Below are 21,877 nucleotides of genomic sequence, written 5' to 3'. Positions count from 1 at the left end.
AACATTGTTGGGTCAGATGGACCTAGGTTTGGACCTCTGCCCTTATTTAGCTGTGTAAGCTACAGCAAGAAATGTCACCTCTTTGGGCTGTTTTCCTCTGAACAGTGAGTATGGTACTCTCACCTTTTCATGCCCTGTCGGGGTTGGTAAGGATGATACTCGCAAACAGAGTACCTCTTACAGGTGGATAGGCAATGCATATTTTACCTGAATGTCATAGACAGTGTGGATATTTATTGTACATAGAATTTCCAATGGTGGAAGAGGGACCCTTGAGTCAGATTCCACTGACTTTAGATTCCCTTAATCATGATTACTGGCCCTGTACGGTTATTCCGCTCGAACTTCTTCCTGCCATTGAGGTTCCCAAGCCATTTCCTCTATGGCTGTCTCCCTCTAGTCTCAGTGCCTCTTCCTGATCCTGAGAACTTCTGGTTACTTCTGGCACTACTTATTCCTACTCTACTCCTCTAGGGTCTTACTTTACCCACCACTGTACTTTTCTAAACTCACTCTTCCCTCAAATCTGTTGCAGGGTTGTGATCTTGAGGCTTCTCTACAAGCTAAAGGTCCAAGGGCTCTTGTGTCAGCTATTGTATTTTCCAGATTATCCTGGCAACATGAATTTCTTGAATTCTGGAAAAAGGGTGGGGGAGCCATGAAAGGAGGTGATTGTATGATTAGCAGGTTGAGGCCCCTCTGAGGTTTAAATGAACGGGGCTTGGGAGCTTCCACAATCCTTACTTGCTATGTTAACCAGGATAAGTGACTTAATCTCTCTTAGCCTGTTTCTCATATATAAAGTGACTTATTTACCTACTTCGTGGGGTTTTAAAAGTATAAATGCGCAAGAAGCACTTATACTCAGGAAGTGGCAACTGCTATTATTATTATTATTTTCCATGGAAATCTAATAGCCCATAGCCAAAGCAGATGCTAATAAGCCTATTACAAGCAGACGAGTCTTAAAACTAGCCAGAAACCTTTGTGCACAACACTGCAGACTCAAGCTACATTAGAAAAAGCAGGTGGGCTAATAAGACATTATATCCCTGTGAATTTAAAAAACTAAGAGGAAAATCAAGCGTTGTATATTTCCTGTTTTAGTTTGGAATACTATACAAAACACTGGATTTGGAATGATTGGGGATAAATGTAGAGGAAGTGTATTGACATGGAAAGACCATAGGCTTTATTTGGAGCCAGCAGAACTTCAGTGCTGGTCCTGCTGCTTGCTCCCTCTGTAACATTGGGCAAGCCAGCTCCAGAGCTGGACACTGGCTTCCTCATCTGTAGCTTTGGTCTAGTTAACCTTTGCTTGAAGGGCAAAATGTGGTAATATGTGCCAGGCGCCTAGCCACAGTGAGTACTTGACAAACTGTAGGTATTGTTATGAAGTATGTATTTTATGCAATGTGATACATAATATAGAAAGCAAAGCTTGTGCTAGAGAAAGAACAGGGAAGGATTTGATTGTGGAAGAGGTTTGGGAGAGCAAGAATAAAGAAGCCTGTGGGATGGTAGAATGACCAAGGGGTGAGAAAGAGTGGACCAGCAGGAGGGACATTGAGCTGGAAATTACTTTGACTGGAGAGAGCATGTTGGAGTTCTTTGCTGGATGAGATGGCATTGAAAAGGAGAGCAAAACAGGAGCTAGGCTTTGGGGAAGAGCAGAATGCAGTGCTGACAGGACGAGTGAGGAGATGCAGGAGGGAGAGAGGAAGCATAGGTAGATGCTTGAAGGTAGGGTGAATATGGTCGTTGGGATCAGTATAAAAAGTATGAGGAGTAGAGGTTCCAGTGTGGCACCTCAGGGAATTCCATACTCTACTCCTGTCCTTTAAGGGGCAAATGAGAAGCAGATACCCACAAAAGAGACTAAGAAGTAGGAGGAAAAGCAAGAGAGAGAGCAGGGTCATTGAATAAAGGGGTAGAGTGTCAAGAAAAGAATGGTACACAGTGCTGCAGGTACAGCAGAGAATTCAAGAAACTTAAGGAATAGAGGAAGTGTCCACAGGACTTGGCAATGAGAGTTATTGGTAAGCTTAATAAAGGCAATTTTATTGGAGGGTTGAAGGCAGAAAATGGATTGTGGTAACCTACCACAATCCACAGGGATACATGGGAGGTGAGGAATTTGTATCCCTTACAAATACAGTGTAAGATAATTTCTTACACTGCAGTGAAAATAATTTCAAGAAGCACTGTGAAGAAGTGAGAGAAGACCGTAATTGAGAGGGTTTCAGGGATTTGAAATGTGAGAAAAATATGTTTATGTTTGGAGGAGAAAAAGCTAGACTAAAGAGAGAAGATGAAAGTGTCAGGAGCAGAGGGGAGTTGATCTAGGTCCTTGGAGGTGGAGGCTAATGGAATTAGAACACAGGAGTAGAGATTAGCTTTGAATGCAAGGAGTAGCACCAAGATGGTTGTGGATGCAGATAATTTTATAAATAGCAGAGGAAGATATTCAGAAAGTTTCTGCCTGAGCCACTGGAAAGAAATTGTGTATACGTGTATACTGGGAATCACATCTAAACTCGACTACTTTTCAGTTGTGTGATCTTGGGCAAATTTCCTAATCTTCTGAGTTTTGTTTATTTAAGAATGAAATGGATTTCAGAATGGGGCTAAAGTTAGATAATACATGGAAAGTTCTTAACTGTGCCTAGCCCATAGGTGGTGTTCAGTAAAGTTAGTCCTTCCATCTTCCTTTCCCTTTATAACTTTGAGATGTAAGTTCTCTTCAAAAAGAGAGCAGGAGATTTCACGTCATGTATATGCACAAATGCATAAAAAGAAGTGATTGAGATTTGAAACTGATTTAATTGCACAGTGACATTCAGAGGAGCACCAGCAATGAATTGGGTATTTAAGAGTTGGTTTTAAAGAACATTATGTAGTATTTTTTCTTGTCTTCAATAGAAACAAAAGTTAAACAGGGTAATGGGGATTTAACACAGTTCATTGTTTTAGAAAACCATTGTATAATCAAGACATTAAATTAGAGTTGTCACTGGAGGCCTTGAACTAGGCAAGTGCCAAAAGATAAATGGCTACTTATGCCTAAGTATTTGTTTAAATATATTTATATGCTTCCCTTCCCTTCCTGTCCTATCTCCACAAACCAGCTCCTCCCCCTAACAAAAGAAAAACAAAGGAATACACCCACACCTGTAAGTTTTGAAAATCATTCTTTCTGTGAGGGTAAATAAATCTCTAGGCTAAATGCAGTTATTTTTATTGACTTATTTAGTTTTTTACATAATATAGTTTCTTGCTTTGCTGTTTATAATGTTTTCTTCATTGGAAATTTAAAACTGTGTGTGTGTGTAGGATGTCATTAAAGTTTTGGGACATTTTGTTTTAGTCATTAAGTGAACAATTATTGAGTATCTGCTTTGGCAGGCCTCGAGCTGAAACTGGGGATGTTAATATGATAAAAACTCACCTTCTCAAAAATTTCAGGAGAGGCAGACAGGCACATGTGATAAGTGGTATGATACTATTTTAAGTGTCACTTTTGGAAAACATTTAAGAAGTCTTTATTCAAAGACATTTGGAACTGTGCTTTTCTAAGGGAAAGATTTTCCAAAGAGATTTTTTTGAGATTTTAGATGGAATTGAACTTTATGCCCACTTTTATGGAAAAAAAAATTCTTTAGTCTAATGGCTGTTCTGACTTGCACTTTATTATTAGGCCAGTTTTAATTTTATGTTGTTAATTTTAGTCCCTTCCAGATATGCAGCATATTCAGGAAGAAAACTTATCCTCCCCACCACTGGGTCCTCCCAACTACCTACAAGTGTCCAAAGACTCTGCCAGTACTAGTAGCAAGAACTCTTCTTGTGACACGGATGACTTTGTTTTGGTTCCACACAACATCTCGTCAGACCACTCATGTGAGAATCTTTTCTGCTTGTACACATTCTATTTCTTAATTTACTTGACTAGTGTTTTTTTGTTTGTTTGTTTTCTTAACCTTTATATCATGCTGTCTTGTGTACAGCCCCTTTTCACATGGCCATTTTATTTAGTTGTTTGAATTCCCAGAATTATATACCAACGTTTCTAAAATCTGCTGTCATCTTCTATAAAACAATAACTTTGGATTATAAAGATAGATGAAAACTATAGGAAATGATCTCAAATTCTGTTTGTACCTAAAGAAATATGGAAACCAGCAAAATGAGAGAAATTATATTTAAGGAAAGGAATTAAAGGAAGACCTCTTTTGGAAAAAAATCTAAGAGTCAAAGGAGTCTTAAAACAATCTGGATGTCCTTCAGAAGATAATGGCATAAATTCAGGAATGAGCTTCATAAATATATAGGAAGAATTTTTATAAAGGGAGATGAATTTAAGTTGACTAAGTAAAGTCAGTGTTCTGAGGAATAGTGAAGGATACCAGAAAACCTACAAAAAAGAGAAATTAGATAAAACCATTAAAAAAAGAAGGAACTGTAGGTTTGGTTGTGAAGGAATAAGATCAGAAAAACTGGAAATTTGATTAATAATTGAATAATATCAAGTTGACTATGTACAGGTACAGATGGTTGGAGAAATTTCTATCAAGAGGTCTATTTAGTGTTTACCAAATACTTATTTAATAGCTTCTTATGTTATACACTGTGCTAGTTGTTGTGAAGGTCATAATCCCTGGACCTAACACACTTCGGGATTTATTGGTTAGGGAGGGAAAACATGGACACCACAGCAATAGTACGTGGCAGTTTATGATCAGTGCTATAAGAACTGGGAGTTACCTTTAAAAATCATCCAGTACAGTAGCTATATTTAAAAAAGTATCCAACCTTTTAAAATTATGAATTATTTCAGACAAAATAATTGAGCAGATACTCAAATCACCCATTAAGCTAATTTTATTTGTCAATTTTATTTATGTGTATTTATTTTGTTTTATATGTCTTTTTTAAAGATATAAAAAGCTGTAGGTACAGCTAAAGTCCCTTTCCTCATCCTACTCTTCTCAGAGATATATTCTTGTAGATATTTTTATACTTCTACAGATGCCTATAGCCATAAATAGCATACTTTTGTAGTTTTAGTTTTAAATAAATGCTATATGGAATGTTTCTGAGTTTGATTTTTTATTCATATTTTTGCTACGTATATAGATTCATATCTAGATGTGTATCTAGTCCATTTTAATATCTGGATTTTATAGTACCACTAAACCACAGTTGATTCATTTCCCTGTTGATGGTTACTTGAATTATTTCTGCCTTTTCACTGTTCAAAATGTATTATAACAGATATCCTTTTGCCAGAATTTCTTCCAAGTGGATATTCTAGATATATACAGCTTCAACTTTATAAAATATTGGTGCAAACAAGTTGTAGGCAACTAGTAGTCTCTGCCATGCTGCCCACTGTTATAATGGCACCTTCTAAAGTTTTTTAATTATTTTTTTTCATATTTAACTTTACCTAGAATTCATTTTTGTAGATGGAATAAGGTAGGGATCTATCAATTATCCCAGCATTATTTATTGAATAGTCTGTTCTTTCTCCACAGATATGCAATTCCAAATTTGTTAGGTTTACATATAGGATTGCATTTGTTTTAAGGTTTTCTATTCCATTCATTGGTCTATTTATCTATATTATAATTTTTAAATATTTGTGTCTTTGTGAAAGAGGGGTGGAGAGTAATGGTTGAATTGGGAAGAATTGATATCTTAACTATATATATATTGTCTTATATATATTGTCTTCCTATTCATGAACATGGCATATCTCTCCATTTATTTAGTTCTTTGATTTCATTCATCAGAGTTTTATAGTTTTCTTCAAATCACATACATATTTTGTTAGATTTATACCTCAGTATTTCATTTTTTGGAGTGCTAATGTAAATGGTGTTGTATTTTTAATTTCAAATGCCACTTGTTCATTGTTGATAGGAAAGCAGTTGGCTTTTTATATTAACCTTGTATCCTGCAACCTTGCTATAATCATTTATTAGTGCCAGGAGTTTTCTTGTCAGTTCGTTCAGACTTTTTTTACATAGACAGTCATGTCATGTGCAAACAGCAGTCATTTTATATCTACCTTCCCAACCTGTATACCTTTCACTTCCTTTTTTTGACCTATTGCATTAGCAAGGACTTCCAGTGCAGTGCTGAAAAGGAGTGGTGAGATAAGACACTCTTGCCTTTTCACCTGATTTTAGTGGGAAAACTGAGTTTCTTACCATTAAGGATGATATTAGCTGTAGCTTTTTGTATATATTCTTTACCACATTCAGACAGGTCCCCTCTATTTCTAGTTTATCAAGAATTTTTATCATAAATGTGAATGTTGGATTTTGTCAAATGCTTTTTCTGCATCTATTGATATGATCATGTGACTTTTTCCTTTTTAGTCTATTGATGTGATAGATTACATTAATTGATTTTTAAATGTTGAAACAGCCTTGCATATCTGGGGTAATTCCCATTTGGTCATGATGTCTAATTCTTTTTCTACATTATTGGATTCACTTTGGTAATATTTTGTTGAAGATTTTTGCATCTGTGTTCAAGAGAGCTATTGGTAGTTTCCTTTTCCTGTAATCTCTTTGTCTGGATTTGGTATTAGGGTAATGCTAATGCTGGCCTCATAGAATGAATTAGAAAGGATTTCCTCTGTTTCTGTTCTCTGAAAGAGATTGTAGATAGAGATTTGGTACAATTTTTTTCCTTAAATGTTTGGTAGAATTCACCAAAGAATACATCTGGGCCTGGTGCTTTCTATTTTGGAAGGTCATTAATTATTTACTTAATTTCTTTGATACATATAGACCTATTTATATTGTCTATTTCTCCATGTGTGAGTTTGGCAAATTGTGTATTTCACAGAATTGGAGCATTTCATTTAGGTTATCAAATTTGTGGGCATAGAGTTGTTCCTAGTAGTCCTTAATTATCTTTTTAATTTCAGTGGGATCTATAGTGATGACCCCTTTTTCATTTCTGATATTAACAGTCTGTGTCTCCTCTCTTTATTTTCTTAGTTAGACTGGCTAGAAGTTTATTGATTTTTTTTGATCTTTTCAAAGAACCAACTTTTGGTTTTGTTGATTTTATTGATTTCCTATTTTCAGTTTCATTGATTTCTGCTCTAATTCTTATTTCTTTATTCTGTGTACTTTGGATTCAATTTGCTCTTCTTTTTCTAGTTTCCTAAAGTAGAAAGTTAGATTATTGAGTTCAGAGCTTTTTTTGTTTTCTAATATGTGCATTCAACGCTATAAATTGCCCTTTAAGCACTGCTTTTGCTGTTTCCCACAAATTTTGATGAGTTGTATTTTCATTTTCATTTAGTTCAGAATATTTAAAATTTTTTTTGAGATTTGTTCTTTGACCCATGTGTTATTTAGAAGTGTGTTGTTTAATTTCCACATATTTTGGAATTTCCAGTTATCTGTTAATTATTTTCTAGTTTCGTTCCATTGTGATCTGAGAGCAGACATTGTATGATTTTTATTCTTTCAAATTTGTTAAGGTCTGTTTTATGGTCCAGACTGTAGTCTGTCTTGGTGAATGTTCCATGTGAGTTTGAAAAAAAATGTGTATTCTGCTGTTGTTGATGAAGTAATCTATGGATGTCAATTCTATTTAGGTGTTACTGAGTTCAGCTATGTCCTTCCTGATTTTCTGTCTGCTGGATCTGTCCATTTTTGAGGGAGGGTTGTTGAAGTCTCCAACTCTAATAGTGGATTCATCTGTTTGTCCTTGCAGTTCTATCAGTTTTTGCCTTACATGGTTTGACTCTGTTGTTAGGGGCATACATGTTAAGAATTGTTATGTCTTCTTGATGAATTTATATTTATGTAAATATGATTGTATCATTATGTAATGCCCTTCTTTATCTCTGATAACTTTTCTTAGTTTGAAGTCTCCTCTGTCTGAAATTAATATAGCTATTCCTGCTTCTTTTTGATGAATGTTAGCTAGCATGGTCTATTTTTTTCCATCCATTTACTTTTAATCTATATGTGTCTTTATGTTTTAACTTGAGTTTCTTGTAGACAACATGTAGTTGGGTCATTGTTTTGATCCACTCTGAAATCCTTGTCTTTTGGAACAGTTAGAGCATTGATGTTAAACATGATTGTTGATGTAGTTAAATTAATATCTACCATATTTGTCACATTTTTCTATTCATTGTCCTTGTTCTTTGTTTCTATTTTTGTCTTCCACTCTTTTTCTGCCTTTTCTTCTAATTGAGAATTTATTATTTCATGTCTTTTCTTTTCTTAGCGTATCAATTATACTTCTTAAAACTTTTTTTAGTGGTTGCCCTAGAATTTGCAATGCATATTTATAGTCCCCTTTCAAATAACACTAGACTACTTCAAGGGTACTGTACATTACAATAACAAAATAATCCTCATTCCTTCCTCCTGTCCCTTGTATCATTGCTGTTATTAATTTTGCTTATATATAAGCATTCATAAATATATATGTACACATAAGATATTTACGTAAGCATACATAACTGAATACATTGTTATTATTTTGAAAAAACGGTTATCTGTTCGATCATTTAAAAATAAGAAAAATAAAAGTTTTTATTTTACTTTCACTTATTTCCTCTTTAGTGTTCTTCCTTTCTTTTTGTAGATCTGATTTCCTGACCTATGTTATTTTCCTTCTCTCTAAAGAACTTCTTTCAACATTTCTTGCAAGGCCAATGTAATGGCAACAAATTCCCTCAATTTTTATTTGCCTGAGAAAATCTTTTATTTTTCCTTCACTTTTGAAGGATAATTTTTCAAGGTACAACTTTTCTAAGTTGGTGGTTTATTTCTCTCAATATTAAATATTTCACTCCACTCTTCTTGCTTGCATGGTTTCTGAGGAGAAATAGATGTAGTTTTTATCTTTGTTCTTCTATAGGTATAGTGTTCATTTTCCCTGGCATTTTTCAGGATTTTTTCTTTATTTTTGATTTTCTGTTATTTGAAAATGATATGCCTAGGTATACAGTCATGCACCACATTTTGTTGTTTTGGTCAGTGGTGGACCACATATACCTACGTGGGCCCTAAGATTTTAATGGATCTGAAAAATTCCTGTTGCCTGTCAATGTCTTAGCCATTATGATGTCTTAGCACAATGCGTTAAATAAGTGCCATTGTGTATTACAATTGCCTACAGTGTACAATAACATGCTGTACAGGTTTTTATCCTTTAGTTAGTTTTTATCCTTTAGTCTAGCCTTTTTGGTTCATTTTTAGGATTTCCATCTCTCTGCTTATATTGTCCATCTGTTCTTGCATGCTGTCTAATTTTTCCATTAGAGCCCTTAGCGTATACTAGTAACTGTATCTAGTAACTGTAAGGCAACAGAATTTGTCACCTCAAAGTATGTCTCTTTTGTATAAGGATTATTTTAGGCTGTTAATTTTAAGAAACAACAGACATGGGAGAAGTTCTGAAAACCAAATAGAAGTTACGCTCTGTAAAAGCTATTTACATTTGTAAGGGAAAGCTCCATTTGTAAAGTTGTCTCCCTGGCATGTCAGGTAGGAGGGGGATGATCTTATCTCCAGGAACTCTTATCAGTGCAGAAGATAAGGACTTAAATCTGCACAACAACCTTACCTTTGTTGACTGTGCTTTTCTTGGTCACCTCCCATAACTGACTCCTCCCACCCCACAAATTTTCTTTTGTCTCCAGCTGAAGATGGTACCTATATAAGATGGTGGCTTCAGCCACTTTGGTGAGTTACTCAGTTTTCCTGGGTCTCTCCCAGGTATACAGGAGATATATGTTGTTATTAAACTTGTTTGTTTTTCTCCTGTGAATCTGTCTTTTATTACAGGGATGTCTTAGCCAAGAACCCAGAAGAGCTAGAGGGAAAATTATTTTTCTTCCCTCACAGAGTAATAGGATATATACCACATACTTAGGTGTGTAGTGGGTACACCATCTAGGGTTGTGTAAGTGGGCTCTATGATGTTTGCACAATGCCGAAATCACCTAACCACACATTTCTCAGAATGTAGTCATGCATATAGTTGTTGTAGGCGTTTATCCTGTTTGGTGTTCTCTGAGCTTCCTGGATCTGTGGCTTGGTGTCTGACATTAATTTGGGGGAAATTCTCAGTCATTATTGTTTCAGATATTTCCTTCTGTTACTTTCTTTCTTTATTCTCCTTCTGGTAATCGCATTGCTCATATGTTACACTTTGTGTTGTGTAGTTATCCCACAGACCTTGGATACTCTGTTCTGGTTAAGTCTTTTTTCTCTTTATTTTTTTGGTTTTCAAGGATTCTGTTGATGTGTTTTTTAGCTCAGATTCTTTCCTCTGCCTGCAGTCTACTAATAAGCCCATCATTTCTGTTACAGTCTTGTTGTTTTTAGTCTAGCCTTTTTGGTTCATTTTTAGGATTTCCATCTCTCTGCTTATATTGCCCATCTGTTCTTACATGCTGTCTAATTTTTCCATTAGAGCCCTTAGCGTATCAACCACAGTTTTAAATTCCTTGTCTGATAACATTAACATCCAGGCCATATCTGGTTCTCATACTTTGTCTCTTCCGATTGTGTTTTTGCTTTTTGGTATGCCTTGTAATTTTTTCTTGATAGCTTTACATGAGGTACCTGGTGAAAGGAACTGCTGTAGATAGGCCTTTAGTAATGTAGTGGTGAGTTGTGGGGGAGGGGCAGCATTTCTAGGTGTATGGTTAGGTCTCAGTCTTTTAGTGAGCGTCTGGTCTGAACTTCACAAATATTTTCCAGTTTCCTGGCACAGGATGGCTAGTGGGGGCTGGAGTTGGGTACTTCCTTTCCCCCAGGTCAGTTAGGCTCCGAGCTTAACTTGAGCAGATTAACCTCTGATTAACTAGTTACCCCTGAGGCCAGGTCTTGTTAAGATCAGAATGCTGACATACTTAAAAATATTTTCTTTCCCATCGCCCTGCTGGAAGCAGGAATGGATTTTTCTCTGATATTTACTTTGAGAATCTGATCAAGCTCCTGGAGGTAAATCTGATGATATTGTGAGCCTCTCTCTGGGTCCTCCTGGAGTTTTTAACTCAGAGTTATCTGCACCGAGACTCCAGCAGAATGTCAGTTATGGTTCAGGCTTTTCTGTCCTGGCTCTGATTTCCAAGGAGGTTTCTGCTGGTGAGTCTCTTCTCAGGTAAGCCAGACCTCCCTGTATTTGCATGTCTGTTTCTCCAATCTTGGGGGCATTGGTTTGTCCTGGTCCTCCCCTGTCTTTTCGATCCAAGAAGAGTTGTTGATTTTTCAATCTTTTCAGCTTTTTGCTTGTTAAGATGGAATGCCGATTTTCAAGTTCCTTACATGGGAAATTAGGAACTGGAAGACCCTTATAACACATTTAAAACATCTCTACAATTTAAAAATAATAATATAACAAATACCTGAATACCCTTCTCTGATTTTATCTTTTTTTGTCTGATTTTTCATGTTTTTGCCTTCCTGCTATAGTTTTAGGGAAATTTTTTTAAATGTTTTCTTCTAACTTTTCCGTTGAGTTTTTCATTTATGCTCTCATATTTTGAATTTTCGGAAGCTCTTTTTGCCTCCCTCTGAATATTATTGTTCTTACTTTAGGGTGCATTATTTTGTTTTATATTTGAGGACATTAAATGCATATATTTAACTGTTCCTTGAGATACATTTTAGTTCTTTTTTTCCCCACTAGTTTGTTTTGGAGTCTGGTTTTCACATTAGATTTTTTCCTTGGATATTTGATGATTGTTGTTTGCTCATAATTAAGAATGGAAAATTAAAACGTTTGAAGAGTCTGTATATGGTAGGTCTTACAGATAGTGAGCCTCTGCATGGATAATACAGCTGAGTCACTGACTTGGACTGCTTCCTTTTGGGGGTGCTTCGCAGATCCCCCAGAGATGACTCAGCCACTCTTCTGCCTAAAGAGTATATACCTGATACCATAGGAATGAGCCAAATGGGGAAAAGCCTGGAGGTCTCAATAGTCAGTGTGTAAAATTTCTCTTACTAATCTCCTTTCTCCACAACCATTTCTCACTATATACTGCTGTCTTCATCTCTGCCTGGTGTTCTGCAGTAGAGACCTTCTGTTTTATTCTGTCCCAGGTATAATAAACATGCATTCTTTTCTTGTAGTGGGGGAATGGGTGTTGCCTATCTGCATAGAGCTAGGGAAAGGATATAAAATTCTAACTGCTTCCAAATTGACTTTAAAATAATCCTTTCAGTCCTGCCCTCAATGCCATTTTGAAAGTCACCTGGTACTGCTAATTACTCAGACTTTTGGAAATCTGGTATAAATTGGTTTACTTCTGGGCTTTATTTCTGCTTGCCTAAGGGTTCTATCTTCTTGGGTCTGCTAGGTCAAATACCACTTACATTAACTTTCTAACTTCCAAGTTTTTGTGGCTGTTGACTTTTCTGTTCTTCTTGCCCTGGTAAGTTTAGGCTCTTTTCTCTCTTTCCCTATAGTTTCAAAATAGCAATATGGTATCACATTAACAATATGATTACTAAAACAACATTTAGAAACTTTTTGTGGGTCTTTTTGTCCGTAGGAATGTCCTATCAAATTACTGAGTTTCAGTCTCTTGAAATAATGCACTTTAGGTTATTATGCTACCAAATTGATGTATGGTTAGGTTCCTTTGCTTTGTTTTACTTTTGATTCCTAGGGATTATTCTTTTCTTTTGATTTAGTTTCGTTTCATAATTATGTATGGTTTCAAACTCAAAGCCACGAAATGAAGTTCACTTAGTGAAATCCAGCTTCAGTCTCTGTACACTGTCTACCCTGTGTCCTCCCATTGTCCTGTGGGCAGCTATTGTCTTTAAAATTGACTGAGCTTCCTTGTCCCACTTTTGTTTATCCCCTTATCCTTATTTATTTTTCTTTACACCTCATATCACTCCCTGACATTATTGCTTTATAAGAGCGGGAACCTGAGATTTGCCAAAATAAATGTATTTCTAAATTCCAATTTGAGGCTACTCAAAGGGATATTTTTGATCCCCCCTCCCCTTTTGAGCATAGGTTAGCAGCATAGTTTATTTTATTTTTTAAAATTTATATTATTTGGGTAGCCGGTTAGCTCAGTTGGTCAGAGTGCGGTGCTCTTAACAACAAGGTTGCCAGTTCTATCCCCACATGGGCCACTGTCAGCTGCTCCCTCCACAACTAGATTGAAAAAAACTACTTGACTTGGAACTGATGGGTCCTAGACCATCAGTTAAAATAAATAAAATAAAAATCACTTAAAATAAAATAAAATCACTTAAAATAAATAAGTTTTTTTTTAAAAATTATATTATTTGGTCAACACTGTGATTTCACATCAACACATATTAATGATACTTTTATAGCCATTTAAAATCACACGGGCAATGTGATGTAATGGATATAACAGTGACAAGGAATGAGGGGTCCCCCTTCTGAGCTCCACTCTTCCCATATACAAATGAAGGCGGAGTAGGTGAAGATGGCCTGTGGCATGTCAAAGAGGCCCCAGCTTCCATGACAACAACCCAGCAAGACCCAGGAGAGTGTTATGCAGGAGAGAAGTGGACTTTGTTCAGTCAGTTGTGCTAGAATGTGATATACACATTCCTAAAAATCACCACAACCTGCAAAACTGTCTAGTAAAAATCACAGAGTTTATGTGTAAATTGGGATTAGGGGTACAACGCTCAAAACCTTTGTCAGTGACACATTAAAAGGAACATGATAAAACAGTGGCACAATTTTTGCACATGTTAAATGGTGAAGAAATATGTAAATACTGCAGTAAATATGACACTTTACCTTGAAAAGACCTGGTATTTGCTTATAGAAGTGGGCATTGAAAGGGTTGCAGCCTATGAATTCAGCTGGGTGCAATGTTCTGTGTTCACCTATTGTTATTCATGCATGAAATTCTACTTAAGCAAATGGTCATTCTCAAATTGTTTCCTAAGAATCATGTAGGAATAATTTACATTTTTTAAGCTGGTGGTATAGCAGAATTGACTGTATTTTTCTCTTTTTGTTTTAGATGATATGCCAATGGGAACTGCTGGCAGACGAGCTTCAAATGAGTTCTTGGTGTGTGGAGGGTATGTTTACATATAATTAAAAAAAAGATTTTTCATATTTTGGGGTTTTTTTGTGAGTAAAGTTATAGAACGTTGTGTTCTTGATTCTAAAGTTTATTTTGTTTCACAATTTATCTTTTCTTTTTTTAATTTTGTGGTAAGAAAACCCAAAAAAACATAAAGCCTGGCATCTTAATAACCATTTTTAAGTTTACAGTTCAGTAAAGTATATTTATAATGTTGGACAACAGATCTCCAGAACTTTTTCATCTTGCAAAACTGAAACTCAGTACTCATTGTGTAACAGCTCTCCCCCTTTCCCCTTTCCCTAGACACTGGTAACCACCATTCTACTTTCTGTTTCTATGAATTCGACTATTTCATAAAGAGGAGTCCTACAATATATCTTTCTGTGACTGGGTTAGTGCACTTAGCACAGTGTCCTCAAAGTTCATCCATGTAGCATGTGTCAGAATTTCCTTTCTTTTTAAGGCTGAATAATATTCCATTGTATGTATAGACTGCATATCATTTTGTTTATCCATGCATTTGTCGATGTATACTTGGAGTGCTCCTACCTCTTGACTATTGTGAATAATGCTACTGCGAGTGTGAATGTGCAAATGTCTGTTTGAGATCCTGGTTTTAATTTTTTTGAATATATACCCAAAAGTGGGGTTGCTGGATCATATGGTAATTGTATTTTTAATTTTTTGAGGAACTGCCATTCTGTTTTGCTTAGTGGTTGCACCATTTTACATTCCTACCAACAGTGTACAAAAGTTCCGATTTCTCCACATCCTCACCAACATTTATTAATTTCTGTTTTTTTTAATAATAGCCATATATTTTTATAGCCATCTTAATGGGTGTGAGGTGATATCTCGTGGTTATGATTTGCATTTCTATCATGGTTAGTGGTTTTGAGCATCTTTCCATATACTTTTGGCCATTTGTACATCATCTTTGGAGAAGTTGTCTATTCAAGTCTTTAGCCCATTTTTTAATCAGGTTATATTTTGTTGGATTGTAAGAATTTCTTATATATTTCGGGTATTAATCTTTCATCAAATATGCGATTTACAAATATTTTCTATTATTCTATAGTTTTTTTTCACTCTTTGAGGTGTCCTTTGAGCATAGGTTTAAAATTTGATGTAGTCCCATTTATCTCTTTTTTGTTTTGTTACCTGTGTTTTTGGCATCCATTTTCAAGAATCATTGCCTAATCCAACGATAAGGCATGAAGATTTTCTCCTGTGTTTTCTTCTAGCAGTTATATAGTTTTGGGTGTTATGTTTAGATTTTTAATCTATTTTGAGTTAATTTTTTAATATGGTGTAAGGTAAGGATCCCAAATTCATTCTTTTTTTCATGTGGATATCTAGTTTTCCCAGCACCATTTGCTGACAAGACTGTCCTTTTCCCACTGAGTAGTGTTGACACCCTTGTTGAAGATCGTTTGTCTGCATATGCAACGGTTTGTTTCTGGGCTATATTCTATTCTATATGTCTAGTCTATATGTCTGTCTCTACACCAGTACCACACTATTTCAATTATTATATCTTGGTAATATATTTTGAAATCAGGAAGTATGAGACCTCCAGTTTTGTTCTTCTTTTCTAAGATTGTTCCTCACAGATTCCATACAAATTTTAGAATAGATATTTCTATTTCTGCAAACAATGTCATTGCGATTTTGATAGAGATTGTATTGATTGTATAGATCACTTTGGGTAGTATTGACATCTTAATATTAAGCTTTCCAATCTGAATATGGGATGTCTTTAATTTCTTTCAGCAGTGTTTTGTAGTTTCCAGCATACAAGTCTTTCACCTTTTTAGTTAGATTTATTTCTAGGTATTTTATTCTTTTTGATACTATTACAAATGGGATTGTCTTCATAATTTTCTTTTTGGATTACTCATTTTTACTGTATGGAAATGCAACTGATTTCTGTGTGTGACGTTGTGTCTTGCAGCTTTGCTGAATTTATTTGTTCTAATGGGTGTGTGTGTGTGTGTGTGTGCGCACGCACATGCGCACGTGCTCGTTCACAGTCATTAGGGTTTTCTACATTTAAGATCATGTTATCTGTAAACAGAGATAATTTTACTTCTTCCTTTTTTATTTGAATGCCTTTTATTTCTTTTTCTTACATAATTGCCCTGGCTAGGAATTCTATGTTCAATAGAAATGATGAGAAGGGACACCCTTGTCTTGTACCTATCATAGAGGAAAGACTTTCAAGCTTTCACCAATGAGTTTGATTTCAGCTGTGGGCTTTTCATATATAACTTTTATTATGTTGAGATAATTTCCTTCTATTCCCAGTTTGTTAAGTGTTTTTATCATGTTGAATTTTGTTAAATGATTTTTCTGCATCAGTTGAGGTGATCATGTGGTTTTTCATTCTGTTAATGTGGTTATTATAAAACTTATTTGGTAATGGTGTATGATCCTTTTAATGTGCTGTTGAATTTGGTTTCCTAGTATTTTGTTGAAGGTTTTTACATCAAATTTTATCGGGGATATAGTTCTGTAGTTTTCTTATAGTGTATGCCTGGCTTTGGTATTAGGGCAATGCTGAACTCATGGAATGAACCTGGGAATATTCCCCCCTCTTTAATTTTTTTAGAAGAGTTAGAGGAGGGTTGGTTTTAATTCTTTAAATATTTGGTAGAATTCACCAGTGAAGCCATCTGGTTCTGAGCTTTTGTTGTTGTTGGAAGGTTTTTAATTACTGAGTCAATCTCCTTACCAGTTACGGATCTGTTCAGATTTTCTCTTTCTTCATGATCCAGTCTTGGTAGGTTGTGTGCTTGTAGGAGGTTATCCATTTGTTCTAGGTTATCCAGTTTGTTGGCAAGCAATTGTTCATAGTATTAATGTCCCTTCTTTCATTTCTGATTTTGAGTCTTCTTACTTTTCTTTCTTAGTTAATCTAGCTAGGGTTTGTCAATTTTGTTGATCTTTTAAATATATCAACTCTTAGTTTGATTTTTTTTTTCTATTTTTCTATTTTCTCAATTTTTTTTCTCTTTTTCTTTTTCTTCCTCGCCTTCTTCCACCTTCCCCCCACCCCCAACTCTGGTTCAAGCTATTGTTTCTCAGTCTAGTTGTGTAGGACACAGATCCCTGACCCATGCTGGTCAGGGATTATGAGCCTTGCACTGCGCCCCCAGCTGAGGCAGTCGGTCACCAGTCGTTGGTCTGCCGCTCACAGCAGCTCACAGCAGCTCTCGCTGGCTGCTGACCACTCATGATGGCTGCCAGCCACTCACATTGGCCACCGGCTGCTCATGGCAGCACATGGCAGCTGATGCCAACATCCTGCTGCTCACGGCAGCCCAGCTCCAGGGAGAGCTGTTGTTCACAGTCTTAGCTGTAGAGGGTGCAGCTCACTAGCCCATGTGGGAATCGAACCATGCGACCTCCGCGTTAGGAGCTGGCGCCCCAACCGCCTGAGCCATCAGGCTGGCCACTCAATTTTTTTTCTTGAGTCATCTTTGCCTCCTTTCCTAGCTTCTCTTCTTATAGTATAATTCTTTAACTTTACTTTTCTTCACCAATACGTGCATATTTACCTAAAGAAACACTTCTTAGTAAAGTTTCCTTCACAACCCGTATGACAGTTTCAGTACATGTAGGGAGTGTGATTTCCATTTCCTGTGCATCCAGAGGAAAAGTAGACACAGGCATTGGAGTTAGCATATCAGAATTTATTTTTCAATTATAGTTGACATTCAGTATTATATTAGCTACATGTGTACAGCAAAGTGGTTATACATTTATGTAATTTATGAATTGATCCCTTGATAAGTCTAGTACCCTCTTGGCACTGTACATGGTTGTTGCAACATTATTGACTGTATTCCCTGTGCTGTATTTTACATCCTGGTCACTGGTTTATAACTACCGATTTGTACTTCTTAATCCCTTTACCTTTTTCATCTAACCCCCCAACCTCCCTCTCATCTGGTATCCATCAGTTCTCTCTATCAGTCTGTTTCTGTTTTGGTGTTGTTTATTCCTTAGATTCCACATATAAGTGTATCATATGTTATTTGTCTCTCTCTATCTGACTTATTTCACTTAGCATAATACCCTCTTAAGTCCATCCATGTTGTTGCAAATGGCAAGATCTCATTTTTTGTGTGTGGCTGAGTAATAGTCCATTGTATAAATGTACCACATCTTCTTTATTTAATCATGTTAATAGGCACTTAGGTTGCTTATATAGCTTGGCTGTTGTAAAAGTGTTGAGGCGAACATAGGAGTGCATATATCTTTTCGAATTAGTGTTTTGGATTTCTTCAGAAAAATACCCAGAAGTGGTATGGCTGGATCATGAGGTAGTTCTGTTTTTAATTTTCTGAGGAACCTCCAAGCCGTTTTCCATAGCAGCTGCATCAATTTGCAGTCCCACCAACAGTGCACGAGGGTTCCCTTTTCTCCACATCCTCGTCAACACTTGTTTTTTGATTTATTGGTGATATCCATTCTGACAAGTGTGAGGTTATATCTCATTGTGGTTTTAATTTGCATTTTTCTGATGATTAGTGATGTTGAGCATCTTTTCATATGTCTGTTGGCCATCTGTATGTCCTCTTTGGAGAAATGTCTATTCAGGTCCTCTGCCCATTTTTCAATTGGATTGGTTTTCGTTTCTTTCTTTGTTTGGTATTGAGTAGTGTGAGTTCTTTATAAGTTTTGGATGTTAACACTTTATGGGGTATATCACTGGCAAATATCTATTCAGTAGGTTATCTTTTTATTTTGTTGATGATTTCCTTTGCTGTGTAAACTTTTTAGTTTGATATAGTCCCATTTGTTTTTTATTTTGTTTCCCTTGCCTGAGGACATATATCCAAAAATATATTAATAAGAGCAATGTTAGAGCTTACTGCCTATGTTTCCTCCTAGGAATTTTATGGTTTTGGGCCTTACATTTAAGTCTTTAATCCATTTTGAGTTTATTCTTGTATATAGAGTAAGAAAGTGATCTAGTTTCTTTTTTTTGCATGTATCTGTCCAGTTTCCCCAACACCCTTTATTGAAGACACTGTCTTTACCCCACTGTGTATTATTGCCTCTTTTGTCATAGATTAAATGACTGTATAAATATGGGTTTATTTCTAAGCTGTCTGTTCTGTTCCATTGATCTGTGAGTCTGTTTTCATGCCAGTTCCATGCTGTTTTGATTTCTATGGCCTTGTAGTACAGTTTGACATCAGGTAGTGTGATACCTCCGACTATGTTCTTTCTCAAGATTGCTGTGGCTATTCATGGTCTTTTGTGGTTCCATATAAATTTTAGGATTATTTGTTCTGTTCTGTGAAAAATGCCATTGGTTGCTTTGGGTAGTATAGACATTTCAACTATGTTAATTGTTTCTATCCACAAGCACAGTATATGTTTCCCTTTATTTGTAACTTTTTCATTTTCTTTTTTCAGTGTCATAATTTTCCGAGTACAGCTCTTTTACATCTTTGGTTAAATTTATTCCTGGTTTTTTATTTTCTTTGATGTAATTGTAAATGGGATTGTTTTCTTAATTTCTTTCTCTGACAGTTCATTATTGGTGTATAAAAATGCAAGCAATTTCTGAATATTAATTTTGTATCCTGCTACTTTACTGAATTTATCAGTTCTAATAGTTTTTTGGTGGAATTTTTGGGGTTCTTTCTATATAGTATCATGTCGTCTGCAAATAATGACAGTTTTACTTCTTCCTACCCAATTTAGATGCCTTTCATTTATTTTTCTTGTCTGGTTGCTGTGGCTAGGACTTCCAATACTATGTTGAATAAAAGTGGTAAAAATGGACATTCTTGTCTTGTTCCTGATCTTAAGGAAAATGCTTTTAGCTTTTTCTCCATTGAGTATGATGTTAACCAAGGGTATGACATGTATGGCCTTTATTATGTTGAGATTATGTTTCTTCTGTTCCCACTTTGCTGAGAGTTTTTATCATAAATGGATGCTGGATTTTGTCAAACATTTTTTCTGCCTATGATCATGTGATTTTTATTCTTCATTTTGTTTTGATAGTGTATCATGTCAATTGATTTGAGGATATTGAACCAACCTTGCATCTCAGGAATAAATCCCACTTGATCATGGTGTATGATCTTTTTAATGTGTTGCTGAATTCAGTTTGCTAATACTTTGTTGAAGATTTTTACATCTGTGTTCATCAGGGATATCAGCCTATAGTTTTATTGTCTTTGTCTGGTTTTGGAATCAGGGTAATGGTGGCCTCATAAAATGAGCTTGGGAGCCTTTCCTTCTCTTGAATTTTTTGGAATAGTTTGGAAAGAATAGGTGTTAATTCTTTTTTGAATGTTTGGAAAAATTCACCTTTGTTCTTGATTCAGCCTTGGAAGATTGTATCTTTCTAGGGATTTATCCATTTCTACCAGATTGTCTAATTTATTGGCGTATAATTGCTCATAATATTTTCTTACAATCTTTTGTATTTCTGTGGTGTCCATTGTCACTTCTCTTTGATTTCTGATTTTATTAATTTGGGTCCTCTCTCTTTTTCTTGATGAGTCTTGTTAAAGCTTTATTAACCTTCCAGCTGCCCTCAAGTCTCAATCTCTGAAAGAGCCTCAGTCCATATGCTGGTTGCGTGAGGCAGGGTCCCAGGTAGTCAACAGGGTGGGGGGGGCAAGTGTTCACCAGGTTAATGCAGATTCAGGTTTGGTGGCAGTGCTGAGTCTAAGGTCCCTTTGCAGTAGTTTCAGAGCACACCATGTCCAGCTGCTGCCTTCCTTGTGCCCATAGACACCCAAGAGTAAGTAAGATTTCAGCATGGGTTGGGGCTTGGTTGCCCGTGATTGAAAGTGCCTCCAGCAGTGCGTGAGACAAGACCTGCTGTTTGTTGTTTAAAGAGCTTCCTGAGGTGCATGGGGTGGGACTGGTTGCCTGGGTGCTGAAACTGCCTTGGCAGTGATGTGTGAGTTGGGTTGGGTGGGGTCCCAGGGAGTCACTGAGGTGGGGCGAAGAGTGTTCACAGAGTTAATGCAGATTCAATCGTATTGCCAGTGCTGAGCCTGGGGCCACTTCCTAAAATGCACAGAGAACACTGAGGCCAACCACCACTTGCCTCAGGCCACAAACCCCAGAGAGTTGTCTAAGAAAGGCTGCAGGAGCCGGCATGGTGGCTCAAGTGGTTGGAGCACTGTGCTCCTAACGCCGAGGTCGCTGGTTCGATTCCCATATGGGCCAGTAAGCTGCGCCCTCTACAGCTAAGATTGTGAACAGCAGCTCTCCCTGAAGCTGGGCTGCCATGAGCAGCCAGAGGTTGGCGTAAGCTACTGTGTGCTGCTGTGAGTGGCCAGTGGCCAGTGTGAGTGGCCGGCAGCCAGCATCACTTGCCGTCGGCTGCCGTGGGCTGCTGTGTGCTGCTGTGGACTGCTATGTGCTGCTGTGGGCTACCGTTTGCTGCCATGAGTGGCCGGTGGCCAGCGTGTGTGGCCGACCAATGACCGGCGACCAACTGCCTCAGCTGGGGGGAGCACAAGGCTCATAATATCAGCATGGGCCAAGGAGCTGTTTCCTATACAACTAGACTGAGACACAACTAGACTGAGAAACTACCGCTTGAACCAGAGCAGGGAGGAGGGTGGAAGAGGAGGGGGAAATAAGAGAAAATTATAAAGGCTGCAGCAGAAGTTAGGGCTGGTTTCCTTCCACCGAAAGTGCCTCAAGCAATGCACAAGTTGCGGCCCACTGTTGGTTGCTGAAAGAGCCTCCTGCAGTGTGCAGGGCAAGGTTGGTTGCTCGGGTACTTATCGTGCC

The 21,877-nt window shown here is 36.8% G+C and overlaps 1 protein-coding gene across 2 annotated transcripts in view; it reads left to right on the top strand.

The window, feature by feature from the left end:
- Positions 1 to 21,877, top strand: part of ULK2 (unc-51 like autophagy activating kinase 2) — an 89,095-nt gene that overhangs the window by 32,115 nt on the left and 35,103 nt on the right. For both annotated transcript variants that reach the window (XM_033090096.1, XM_033090097.1), the window contains 2 exons: positions 3,729 to 3,900; positions 14,027 to 14,087. In XM_033090096.1, coding sequence (XP_032945987.1) covers positions 3,729 to 3,900; positions 14,027 to 14,087 — 233 coding nt within the window. The remainder of the gene's footprint in view (positions 1 to 3,728; positions 3,901 to 14,026; positions 14,088 to 21,877) is intronic.

Source organism: Rhinolophus ferrumequinum, chromosome 21, assembly GCF_004115265.2.
Source record: "Rhinolophus ferrumequinum isolate MPI-CBG mRhiFer1 chromosome 21, mRhiFer1_v1.p, whole genome shotgun sequence".
Taxonomy (NCBI): domain Eukaryota; kingdom Metazoa; phylum Chordata; class Mammalia; order Chiroptera; family Rhinolophidae; genus Rhinolophus; species Rhinolophus ferrumequinum.
This window is presented reverse-complemented; position numbering and strand designations above follow the sequence as displayed.